Source organism: Salvelinus namaycush, chromosome 24 (genome assembly GCF_016432855.1).
Source record: "Salvelinus namaycush isolate Seneca chromosome 24, SaNama_1.0, whole genome shotgun sequence".
Lineage (NCBI taxonomy): Eukaryota > Metazoa > Chordata > Actinopteri > Salmoniformes > Salmonidae > Salvelinus > Salvelinus namaycush.
In genome coordinates, this window is record NC_052330.1 from 30,853,367 (window position 1) to 30,867,084 (window position 13,718).

At 46.2% G+C, this 13,718-nt stretch overlaps 1 protein-coding gene across 5 annotated transcripts in view; it reads left to right on the forward strand.

Annotated features, from left to right (window-relative positions):
* The first annotated feature begins 2,206 nt into the window (after positions 1 to 2,206).
* LOC120019175 (coiled-coil domain-containing protein 85C-B-like) overlaps positions 2,207 to 13,718 on the forward strand; it is a 116,359-nt gene continuing 104,847 nt past the window's right edge. For all 5 annotated transcript variants that reach the window (XR_005472298.1, XM_038962474.1, XM_038962476.1 and 2 more), the window contains exon 1: positions 2,207 to 3,674. Coding sequence is in view for 4 of the 5 variants with exons in the window: in XM_038962474.1 (XP_038818402.1) it covers positions 2,936 to 3,674 (739 nt within the window). In the remaining variant the exon portion in view is untranslated. The remainder of the gene's footprint in view (positions 3,675 to 13,718) is intronic.

Here is a 13,718-nt window from a genome sequence, read left to right on the forward strand (position 1 = left end):
AGAATTCAAGGCACACTTAACCAGCATGGCTACCACAGCATTCTGCAGCTATACCCCATCCTTCTGGTTTGCGCTTAGTGGGACTATCATTTGTTTTCAACAGGACAATGACCCAACACACCTCCAGGCTGTGTAAGGGATATTTGACCAAGAAGGAGAGTGATGGAGTGCTGCATCAGATGACCTGGCCTCCACAAACCCAACCTCAACCCATTTGAGATGGTTTGGGATGAATTGGACCGAAGAGTGAAGGAAAAGCAGCCAACAAGTGCTCAGCATATGTGGGAACTACTTCAAGACTTGAAAAAGCATTCCAGGTGAAGCTGGTTGAGAGAATGCCAAGAGTATGCAAAGCTGTCATCAATGCAAAGGGTGGCTACTTTGAAGAATCTCCGATATAAAATATATTTTGATTTGTTTAACACTTTTTTTAGTTACTACATGATTCCATATGTGTTATTTCATAGTGTTGATGTCTTCAATATTATTTTACAATGTAGAAAATAGTAAATATAAAGAAAAATCTTTGAATGAGTAGGTGTGTCCAAACTTTTGATTGGTACTGTGTATATATATATATATAAATATATATATATATATTATTTTTTTAATAATTATAAATTATTTTTTTTATAGAGAAATTATATTTTGAATGTAATGGGTGTATGATGATCATGTTTAGTAGGATGGACTTAATATATGAGTGTTTCTAGTCTGTACCTTGTTACTTTGTACACAGTCTAGGTCACTTTGTACACAGTCTATGTCACTTTATACACAGTCTATGTCACTTTATACACAGTCTATGTCACTTTATACACAGTCTATGTCAATTATTATGTTGTTACAGCAACGTTACAGTTCAATATAGTGTAACGACCCTGGGTTTATAAGCACGGATATCGACTCTGCCGCTTGAGCATGCTTTTGGGGCACAGTCGATAGCGCGCTGGACTTCGGGCTAGAAGGTCGAGGGTTCGAGACCTGCTCCCTGCCTGTTTCATTACATTGGTGTCAGAAGTGGGATAACCCAGGGTCGTTACAATATATTCAATATACAACGTATTAAATACTGTAGAGAGCTTTATACAGTATATATTCACTTCTTCGGTGAACTTCTTAATCAACATTATTACCTCAGTGTGTCTGATTTAGTAAATGAAGCCGGTTTTAGTAGAATCATTTAGCAAAATCACTGAGCCCCCGAAAATATTACTTTTGTCCACAAGGTGTCGCTGTAAACCCGCGGAATAAAGACCATTCATGTTTTGCCACTTTCTTGTTTACACTCGTGACCTCTGGATGAGTGTCATTTTTAAAACATGTTGAATGAATTGCTGTTGACTGAATTGCAAGTGGAAGGATTCTACTTAGAGTTTTATGATGGGTTACATTGTGAAAACTCAATCAAGTGTAACATTTCTTTCCTCTGCCGCCTCAGCTTTGATGATTCAGTAATTAGTACAAAGTTTGGAAACAGTGTATTCATTGTTTGAATTGGGTCAACATGCCAGGGCAAGGAAGTGTACACTAAAGCTATCATCATTTTCACAGAGCAATTAAAAGGATTGAGACATTCTGCAGACTGAAAGCAGTGCTTTATTATAGTGCTATAGGTTATTAGGCCAAACCATGTTTATAACACGATAATAACAGGTCACATAGCTATAAATGATGCATCTCAGTGCTGGAGGCGTCACTACAGACCCTGGTTCGATTCCAGGCTGAATCACAACCGGCCGTGGTTGGGAGTCCCATAGGGTGGTGCACAATTGGCCCAGCGTTGTACGGGTTAGGATTTGGCCGGGGTAGGCCGTCATAGTAAATAAGAATTTGCTCTTAACTGACTTGCCTAAATAAATAAAGTTTAAATTAAAACAAATATTTAAAAAATTAAGAATAGTGCTATATTTTCATAATTATTCTGTTGAATTTCAATTACTGAAACTGACCAATTCAATTGCATATTGTTATTTTCAAATCAGATCTATTTTATAACATTTATTGATAAATGTATACATTTTTTATTATAAGAAAACCATGCCTTTTCACGTCTTTCATAACATGTGAAGTGAAGTTCCTTACTGGCCCTTTAAGAAGGCAGTGACATCCATTGCGTGGAGTAGGCACGATCAGGCCTGCCTCTTGATTGGCCGTCTTGATAGAGAGCTTCTTGAACGTTTTCAAATCCGAGTACGCACTACAGTCCGTGGAAACAGTGGAGGACCGTGCTAATTCCCAGCGAGCGACGGTATTCACTCCGCTGCGCGTGCAGGCGCTCACCACTTCGGGGAAATGGCTTATCTTTGAAAGAGCTCGAGCATTGTGTCGGTTGTAAAAGACATTCGTTTCTCGGAAATGCAACATGCGGCAATAGTAAATAGAGTGCTATTAATTCGTTTTCTATAAAAACGTTTCCAAACGCATATTTATGTTTGATTTGTAGCAGAATTGTTAATAATTTTCGATTATTTTTTTCATACGTGCATAACAGGATTTACACATGCAATGCTGGAATGCTGAGGATTCCTCTGACAGTTCTCAGCGCGAGGGATTAGTGATGGAGCTTTGATCTGCAAACATCCACTTGTTTTTTTGTCGGGATGTTATTAATATTTACACGTTATAGATACGATTTATGAACAAATGCAAAGATAAACAATAATTGCAAATACTAACCGCAAGTTTTTGTTGTTGAACGACGGGTGAGGGTGTACTGCATGCAGCCTCTTCTGAATGGTTGACGTTTACAACATCGCATTTTCATTTGATTCATTCAACTTTTTGATCCGAGGTACCACCTTTATTTCCGTATCATGTATTCACATTTCAATACAATTCCGCAATTGAGACTCGGTTAGTTTAGCCTAAACATCCAGTTGACTGCCTTCCTGTTATATCTGACCGGGGAGAAAGCACAGACGCGCGGTGAGACATGGCTAAAAACCTGTCGGAGGGACCCAAGGAGCCAGACCTGAATCAGCTACCGGATGAAGAGCTGCTGCGATGCGGCAAGGAGGAGCTGGTCAAGCGGCTACGGAGGCTGGACAACGAGAAGATGAGCCTAATGATCGACCACGGCAACATGATGAAAGACGTTAACCGGAGGCTGCAGGTGCACCTGCACGAGATCCGCAACCTGAAGGAGATCAACCAGAAGCTCCAGGACGACAACAACGAGCTGCGCGAGCTCTGCTGCTTCCTAGACGACGACCGGCAGAAGGGCAAGAAGCTGTCCCGGGAGTGGCAGCGGTTTGGCCGGTACTCCGCAAGTGCCATGTGGAAGGAGGTGGGCACCTACCAGCTAAAGCTCAAAGAGCTCGAGACCAACCAGGAGAGGGTGGTGCGCGAGAACACGGACCTGAAGGAGATCATCTTCATGCTGGATGAGGACAGGAACGGAGTCGGTTCCCGGAGCTCCATAGACTCCCAGTCCAGCCTCACCAACCTGAATGGCGGGACAGGGACAGTTCGGGATGTCGGGGATGGGAGTAGTACCTCCAGCACAGGGAGCGCAGGAAGCCCCGACCACCATAACGGCCACAACGGCCACAACCACATACACAAGCTGCCCGCGGAGAGGGAGGGCAATCTGGGAAGCACCTTCCAGAGGAGGTCCATGGATGACCTGTCAGCACCACACCATCACAGGAGCATCCCTAATGGACTCTGTGGTAAGTCGAAGTTCCTACACCTGTCATACACCTGTTAAACTCACCTGTCATTCACCTGTTATACTCACCTGTCATACACCTGTTATACTCACCTGTTATACTCACCTGTCATACACCTGTTATACTCACCTGTCATACACCTGTTATACTCTCCTGTCATTCACCTGTTATACTCACCTGTCATTCACCTGTTATACTCACCTGTCATACACCTGTTATACTCACCTGTCATACACCTGTTATACTCTCCTGTCATTCACCTGTTATACTCACCTGTCATTCACCTGTTATACTCACCTGTCATACACCTGTTATACTCACCTGTCATACACCTGTTATACTCTCCTGTCATTCACCTGTTATACTCACCTGTCATTCACCTGTTATACTCACCTGTCATACACCTGTTATACTCTCCTGTCATTCACCTGTTATACTCACCTGTCATTCACCTGTTATACTCACCTGTCATACTCACCTGTCATTCACCTGTTATACTCACCTGTCATATACCTGTTATACTCACCTGTCATTCACCTGTTATACTCACCTGTCATACACCTGTTATACTCACCTGTCGTTCACCTGTTATACTCACATGTCATACACCTGTTATACTCACCTGTCATACACCTGTTATACTCACCTGTCATTCACCTGTTATACTCACCTGTCATACACCTGTTATACTCACCTGTCATACACCTGTTATAGCCTACATCTCTCCACCACACCTGTCCATAGGCCATCTCAATGGGCCATACCAGCCAAGCTTGAGCTGGGATGTTGAATGCATAGGATAAGGTGGAATTAGACTTTGCACCAGCAGTAGGGACTAACAAAGCAGAGCCATCCCTATATGGGTCTGAGACAGACAGACAGCTATTCAGACAGACATATCGTTCAGACAGACAGACATACTGTTCAGACAGACAGACAGACAGACAGACAGACAGACAGACATACCGTTCAGACAGACAGACATACCGTTCAGACAGACAGACCATTCAGACATACAGGTCGTTCAGACAGACAGGCCATTCAGACAGACAGTCCGTTCAGACAGACAGTCCGTTCAGACAGACAGGCCATTCAAACAGACAGACAGACTGTTCAGACATACAGACCGCTCAGACAGACGATTCAGACAGACAGAACTACATCATAACACAAGAGACGTTGGACAGTGATGCTGCCAAGGCCTGAGTGGCCCTCCATCCCCCAGATGGATTCAGTCAAGGCCTGAGTGGCCCTCCATCCCCCAGATGGATTCAGTCAAGGCCCACACAGCAGTGGATCAACCTGCCGTATGACAGAGTCTGACCGACTGGCTTTTTGGTGGACAGACACACCGCACCATATGTGTCACCATATGACTAAACTATTGTTGTTGTTGTGGTTACCTCACTGTTGCTGTGTTTAAATCCTCCCTCATACTGACATGAAGTCATGCCTGGGATGATTATAACACACACACACACACACACACACACACACACACTCACTCACAAAGACACACACACACACACACACTCACTCACAAAGACACACACACACACACACACACACACACACACACACACACACACACACACACACACACACACACACACACACACACACACACACACACACACACACACACACACACACACACACACTCACTGGATGCTTAAGTAGTGTCTTCAGTGTATCACAATCAGATTGATGTGTGGTGAATTAGGTCAGTGAGTATCACGGCCCTGAAGGAAGAAGAGGAGACTATGTTAATTGCTTTTAGAAGGACTCGGGCAAATTGATTTTGGATGAGTTCACTGACTATCATTGTTGTCTTTGGCTGTCCTCCCTCTCTCTCTCTCGTTCTCGTTCTCGTTCTCTCTCTCTCAATTCTGTTAGGTTTCTACACTACTTTCCTTCCATCTATAGCATTTCTTAATAATATGCAGTTCCTTTGGCTTTGATGCCTCGTGATTGAGTATTGCTCTGTTCAAGTAGACTGTTATTTTGCTGTGGTCTGATAGGGGTGTCAGTGGGCTGACTGTGAACGCTCTGAGAGACTCTGGGTTGAGGTCAGTGATAAAGTAGTCTACAGTACTACTGCCAAGAGATGGGCTATAGGTGTACCTACCATAGGAGTCCCCTCACAGCCTATTATTGACTATGTACATACCCAGCATGTGACAGAGCTGCAGGAGTTGTGACCTGTTTTTGTTGGTTATGTTGTCGTAGTTGTGTCCAGGGGGAGGGAATTATGGGGGAGGGAATGCTGTCACCTCCAGGTAGGCGTTTGTCCCACTGTGTGCTGAGGGTGTCAGGTTCTTGTCCAGTTCTGTCATTTAGGTCGTCAGAGACTAGTACCTGTCCTTGTGTCTGTAAAGGATTTTCTTCCCTCTCCAGGATGGAGAAGTGTCTTCATTAAAGTATGGGGATTCTATAAGTATCACACAGGAGGGCATTACTCCCCGTTGAAATCATTTCCTTTTGAATTTCTAGCCAAATGTAAAATGTTCCTGTTTTGATTAATTTAATGAAGTGAGTAAGGACTGCTCTATACCAAATTAGCATACCCCCTGAGTCCCTTCCCTGTTTCACACCTGGTAGTTTGGTGGATGGGACTACCAGCTCTCTGTACCCTAGAGGGCAACCAGTGGGTCAATCTCCTCTATACCATGTTTCTTGTAGGATGATAATGTCTGTATTTCTGATTTATTTTGTGAAGTCCAGGTTCCTGCTGTTTAGGTCAAAGGCAGAGGACCTCAGGCCTTGGATACTCCAAGATGAGATAGTGAGGCTTTGTGTTCCATAAAGTGTCCAATGTTGTTAGTCGTGTGGTTTGGTCTCAGACCAGTAAGTGTGAGCAGAGCCTGCTGAGCATCTGGTACATGCCATTGACTTGGGCTAGTGTAAGAGTGGTGGTTGGACCTGTTTACCTGCTCACGGCCAGGGCGTATGTGTGAGTTTCATGTTGAGGCCCTGTTTGTGGGAGTGGGGGGCATGGGGTGGGCAGGAGGGGCATAGGTCTGATCTGAGGGGGCCTATATGGGTTGTGGTCATGGTTGGTTTGGGGGGGTATTGATTGTTTTGGAGTGGGGGTGTGGATGTGGCTGGTGGTGCTGTGGTCTGGATGTAGAAGTATTTTCCTGGTAGGCTCTCTCTCTTTTCTCTTTCTCCAGACCTGATGAGCCCAGGGCATCTCTCTAAATCTGTCTCTAGTGCTGTGTTGTGAGCTTGGAATAGGACAGATGGCCTGATAAGGATGATTCCTTCACAGGCGACGCCTCCTGAACCTACACAGACCTCCCTCTCCCTCTCTTTCACTATGGCCTGCTTAGGATATCGCTCTTTCTCTCCCTCCCTCTCCCTCCCTCTCCCTCTCTTTCACTATGGCCTGCTTAGGATATCGCTCTTTCTCTCCCTCCCTCTCCCTCCCTCTCCCTCCCTCTCCGTCTCTTTCACTATGGCCTGCTTAGGATATCGCTCTTTCTCTCCCTCCCTCTCCCTCCCTCTCCGTCTCTTTCACTATGGCCTGCTTAGGATATCGCTCTTTCTCTCCCTCCCTCTCCCTCTCTTTCACTATGGCCTGCTTAGGATATCGCTCTTTCTCTCCCTCCCTCTCCGTCTCTTTCACTATGGCCTGCTTAGGATATCGCTCTTTCTCTCCCTCCCTCTCCGTCTCTTTCACTATGGCCTGCTTAAGGGACATTTGAAATGCATCAAGCGGACTAGAAATCAATGTCCCCGTCCTAAGACCTAAATACCCAGGCTTTAGCAGGCTGTTGGATGAAATACCATGATGAAATAGGATGCTAAGCCTGGTTTTAGCTGCATATCACCACCAATAACACACACACACACACACACACACACACACACACACACACACACACACACACACACACACACACACACACACACACACACACACACACACACACACACACACACACACACACACACACACACACCAATAACGGCATGATCTGTCTGTAGGATAAATAGAATCTGTTTCGTGCTGTAACATACAAACAGACAGGCCGCCTATATCCAGACTCTGATTCGTTCATTCGTTTTAGGAAGGCAGCATAGGAGCACTTCTTGCAGGAAATTACGTTCTATATACACAGATGGTGTCTTTTGAGGTTCCAGTGATTCTACAATTTTCAAACCCTGAAGGTATATATACCCTATCCTAGCAGCATGCTAGCAAGCGGAGCTGCTTTTAATCTGCACACAAACACATTTTTTGGCCATGTTTGTGCATCATTGCGTAACAGCAATATTGTGTCTGCTTGTCTGCCTGTGGCGGACTGGGACAGGGTTGGGGCTGGGCAACGTCTCTAACCTGATATTTTGCTAGAAGTGATGCCCTTGCATGTCCCTGAACCTTTCTCTTCACATCACACTGTCAGACAGAGGGCATTAGGACAATCTACACATATTGTCTGCTTGACTGGCATGGCCCATGTGTCAAGAAAAGGCTCACTGCAGTGAGTAATTAGTGCCAAGTCTAGTCTATTTGTGCTCTATCTGTGCTAAAAACCTTGTACAGATAGAGACATTCTCTCACCCACCATGATATCTCTCTCCCCTCCAACTGATCTCTGTATAATACTACAACTAATAATAATAATAGTAATAATAATAATATAGATATTTTTTCATACAGAATCTCAGTCACTTAAAAAAAAACGAACCAAAGAAATTTCCGGGGGCTGTCAGTTGATGGGAGATTCCACAGATAGCTGATGATGCCCAGCTGGTTGATGATCATTCAGAGCTGATGGATGAGGTCTAATGTTTGAAGTCCAAGGGAAACAGATGTTAGTTGTTGCCTGAATGTTAAGATGTGTAGCTTCGCTCATGGCGTCCAGATGCCAACGAGGCCTTGGGGACTTTAGTAGACAAACACGGAGGTGCTAAATGAGAGAACTGTGCCAGAATGGGAGGAGGGATGGAGAGATAGGAGGGGAGGAGTGGGGGTAGAATAATCTAAACCTGGCTTGCTGTAAAATAAGGAATATACATCACCGGTTATTTATTACCTTTGGTATTACAGCATATACTGTAGACCCTTTTTCACGACACACTGGTGCCACACACAGATGAGCGAGACGCTTGGAGGTAGTCAGAAAGTCATCTCCATCTGCACCCATTCAACATAACCTCGATGTACGTTTTATTACTTCTAAACAAAATCACTTTTGTGGGTTCAAATACCCTTACAATGTTGTTTTGATTCTTGCTTGAACAGTCGCTACGATTATATTTGGTTGTGATCTTTACAAAATAACTCTTCTTGATGCAGCAGTTGTTAGCTAGAATGCTAACGCTCATTGACATATGCTGTAGCAAAATCTAAAGAGCCATTTTACTGGTTGAAGTTGAAGTGTTTTTAAAAAAAGTATAATGCAGTTGATTTGCAATGATGACACAAACATTATATTAAGCAGGACATTCATACGAACCCAGAAGTGGTGTGAAATGCGCTCATAAGCAACATGTAAATAGAGGCTTTTTTTGCTACCGTTCCATAAGAACTCCCCCACGCACCAACCTGCGTGCATCGCCCTCGTGAGGCCATGTTCTGCCACCAACCTGCGTGCATCGCCCTCGTGAGGCCATGTTCTGCCACCAACCTGCGTGCATCGCCCTCGTGAGGCCATGTTCTGCCACCAACCTGCGTGCATCGCCCTCGTGAGGCCATGTTCTGCCACCAACCTGCGTGCATCGCCCTCGTGAGGCCATGTTCTGCCACCAACCTGCGTGCATCGCCATCGTGAGGCCATGTTCTGCCACCAACCTGCGTGCATCGCCCTCGTGAGGCCATGTTCTGCCACCAACCTGCGTGCATCGCCCTCGTGAGGCCATGTTCTGCCACCAACCTGCGTGCATCGCCCTCGTGAGGCCATGTTCTGCCACCAACCTGCGTGCATCGCCCTCGTGAGGCCATGTTCTGCCACCAACCTGCGTGCATCGCCCTCGTGAGGCCATGTTCTGCCACCAACCTGCGTGCATCGCCCTCGTGAGGCCATGTTCTGCCACCAACTTGTGTGCATCGCCCTCGTGAGGCCATGTTCTGCCACCAACCTGCGTGCATCGCCCTCGTGAGGCCATGTTCTGCCACCAACCTGCGTGCATCGCCCTCGTGAGGCCATGTTCTGCCACCAACCTGCGTGCATCGCCCTCGTGAGGCCATGTTCTGCCACCAACCTGCGTGCATCGCCCTCGTGAGGCCATGTTCTGCCACCAACCTGCGTGCATCGCCCTCGTGAGGCCATGTTCTGCCACCAACCTGCGTGCATCGCCCTCGTGAGGCCATGTTCTGCCACCAACCTGCGTGCATCGCCCTCGTGAGGCCATGTTCTGCCACCAACCTGCGTGCATCGCCCTCGTGAGGCCATGTTCTGCCACCAACCTGCGTGCTCGCCCTCGTGAGGCCATGTTCTGCCACCAACCTGCGTGCATCGCCCTCGTGAGGCCATGTTCTGCCACCAACCTGCGTGCATCGCCCTCGTGAGGCCATGTTCTGCCACCAACCTGCGTGCATCGCCCTCGTGAGGCCATGTTCTGCCACCAACCTGCGTGCATCGCCCTCGTGAGGCCATGTTCTGCCACCAACCTGCGTGCATCGCCCTCGTGAGGCCATGTTCTGCCACCAACTTGCGTGCATCGCCCTCGTGAGGCCATGTTCTGCCACCAACCTGCGTGCATCGCCCTCGTGAGGCCATGTTCTGCCACCAACCTGCGTGCATCGCCCTCGTGAGGCCATGTTCTGCCACCAACCTGCGTGCATCGCCCTCGTGAGGCCATGTTCTGCCACCAACCTGCGTGCATCGCCCTCGTGAGGCCATGTTCTGCCACCAACCTGCGTGCATCGCCCTCGTGAGGCCATGTTCTGCCACCAACCTGCGTGCATCGCCCTCGTGAGGCCATGTTCTGCCACCAACTGCGTGCATCGCCCTCGTGAGGCCATGTTCTGCCACCAACTTGCGTGCATCGCCCTCGTGAGGCCATGTTCTGCCACCAACCTGCGTGCATCGCCCTCGTGAGGCCATGTTCTGCCACCAACCTGCGTGCATCGCCCTCGTGAGGCCATGTTCTGCCACCAACCTGCGTGCATCGCCCTCGTGAGGCCATGTTCTGCCACCAACCTGCGTGCATCGCCCTCGTGAGGCCATGTTCTGCCACCAACCTGCGTGCATCGCCCTCGTGAGGCCATGTTCTGCCACCAACCTGTGTGCATCGCCCTCGTGAGGCCATGTTCTGCCACCAACCTGCGTGCTCGCCCTCGTGAGGCCATGTTCTGCCACCAACCTGCGTGCATCGCCCTCGTGAGGCCATGTTCTGCCACCAACTTGCGTGCATCGCCCTCGTGAGGCCATGTTCTGCCACCAACTTGCGTGCATCGCCCTCGTGAGGCCATGTTCTGCCACCAACTTGCGTGCATCGCCCTCGTGAGGCAATGTTTGCAAACACAGAAAGGGGTCTATACTATGCACCTTAATGTCAACCCAATCATTGCTCTGTTCTGTTCTGCCCACTCTCCACTCTTGGATTCTCCCACATAGCCCTCCACACATTTTTGGCTCCTCTTTCACAAAAGAGAGTGATGGGCACGAGACAGAGAAGTAAACAAAAGGCCTTCAAAGAGGCTTGGTTGTTGGGGGGGTTGGCTGGGAGGTGTTGGGGGGTGAGGCTGGGGAGAGGTGGGGTTACGCTGAGGTGAAGTAGTGTATTGGCTCGGGTTGTGGTGTTGGGGGGTAGGCTGGAGGAGGCAAGACAGGGGTGGAGTTTCTGGGGCATCCCACTGTCAGTGTAATGAGTTTACTGACACCTCTCTCCCCTTGGAGAGAACTAGCTCTATACAGAAACAGTCTTAAATTGTAGCTTTCTATGCCTGGAGAGATGGAGGAATGCATACCGCATAGTCCTAACATTTACAAGTGGTAAAACACCAAGGAATAATTTACATGCAACTTCCTTCCAGACCTCTGTGTGATTGGATGGGTTATTAAAGATCATTGATTGGATGGGTTATTAAAGATCATTGATTGGATGGGTTATTAAAGATCATTGATTGGATGGGTTATTGAAGATCATTGATTGGATGGGTTATTGAAGATCATTGATTGGATGGGTTATTGAAGATCATTGATTGGATGGGTTATTGAAGATCATTGATTGGATGAGTTATTAAAGATCATTGATTGGATGGGTTATTAAAGATCATTGATTGGATGGGTTATTAAATATCATTGATTGGATGGGTTATTGAAGATCATTGATTGGATGGGTTATTGAAGATCATTGATTGGATGGGTTATTGAAGATCATTGATTGGATGGGTTATTAAAGATCATTGATTGGATGGGTTATTGAAGATCATTGATTGGATGGGTTATTGAAGATCATTGATTGGATGGGTTATTAAAGATCATTGATTGGATGGGTTATTAAAGATCATTGATTGGATGGGTTATTAAAGATCATTGATTGGATGGGTTATTAAAGATCATTGATTGGATGGGTTATTGAAGATCATTGATTGGATGGGTTATTAAAGATCATTGATTGGATGGGTTATTAACGATCATTGATTGGATGGGTTATTAAAGATCATTGATTGGTTGAAGCCTGAACTTACATTATGCCTGAAACTGTACTTCCTGTACATTACATGTCCCTATGTATGCAGCCATGTTGTTTTACATCCAGGAGCCAGTGCATTCATCTACAACCATCCACATACTGTAAACTGATCTAAGTGCATGCTGGCCAGGATAGCTGATGACGTCAAGCGTTGATTGGATCGTGAACAGAAACTATGCAGTCTTAAGTCATGTTATATTGTGTGTGTCTGTGTCTATGCAAAAGTCACTCGTGTTCTATTTACAGGAGCCACTGTCTGCATTCACTTATATCATTGGTGGTCTGGAATCTGGACTGGGATTCCACCCAAGGCCCTGAAATATGATGTATTTGAGTTGCACGTGTACAGGATGACTTGCATTGCATTGCAGAGGCTTGACTTTGTGTATGTGTGTGTGTCTGTGTGTGTGCTTCTGTTTGTCTGACTACAGTTCTCCTATCCTACAGTCTGTTTTGTGTTAAACTGAGGCTCCAGACCTGATGAGCCCAGGGCATCTCTCTAAATCTGTCTCTAGTGCTGTGTTGTGAGCTTGGAATAGGACAGATGGCCTGATAAGGATGATTCCTTCACAGGCCACACCTCCTGACCCTATACAGATCGTTTTTGTGAATTATTGTTTGGTGAGCAGACCTCAAACCTCACAACCATAAAGGGCAATGGGTTATATAACTGATTCAAGTATTTTTAAACAGATCCTAATTGGTATGTCAAATGTCAAATGTTACAGTTGAAGTCGAAAGTTTACATACACTTAGGTTGGAGTCATTAAAACTCATTTTTCAACCACTCCACAAATTTCTTGGTAACAAACTGTAGTTTTGGCAAGTCGATTAGGACATCTACTTTGTGCATGACACAAGTAATTTTTCCAACAATTGTTTACAGACAGATTATTTCACTTAGAATTAACTGTATCACAATTCCAGTGGGTCTGAAGTTTACATAGACTAAGTTGACTGTGCCATTAAACAGCTTGGAAAATTCCAGAAAATGATGTCATGGCTTTAGAAGCTTCTGATAAGCTAATTGACATCATTTGAGTCAATTGGAGGTGTGCCTGTGGATGTATTTCAAGGCCTACCTTCAAATTCACTGCCTCTTTGCTTGACATCATGAGAAAATCAAAAGAAATCAGCCAAGACCTCAGAAAAAAAATTGTAGACCTCCACAAGTCTGGTTCATCCTTGGGAGCAATTTCTAAACGCCTGAAGGTACCACGTTCATTACAAACAATAGTACGCAAGTATAAACACCATGGGACCACGCAGCCGTCATACCGCTCAGGAAGGAGACGCGTTCTGTCTCCTAGAGATGAATGTACTTTGGTGCGAAAAGTGCAAATCAATTCCAGAACAACAGCAAAGGACCTTGTGAAGATGCTGGAGGAAACAGGT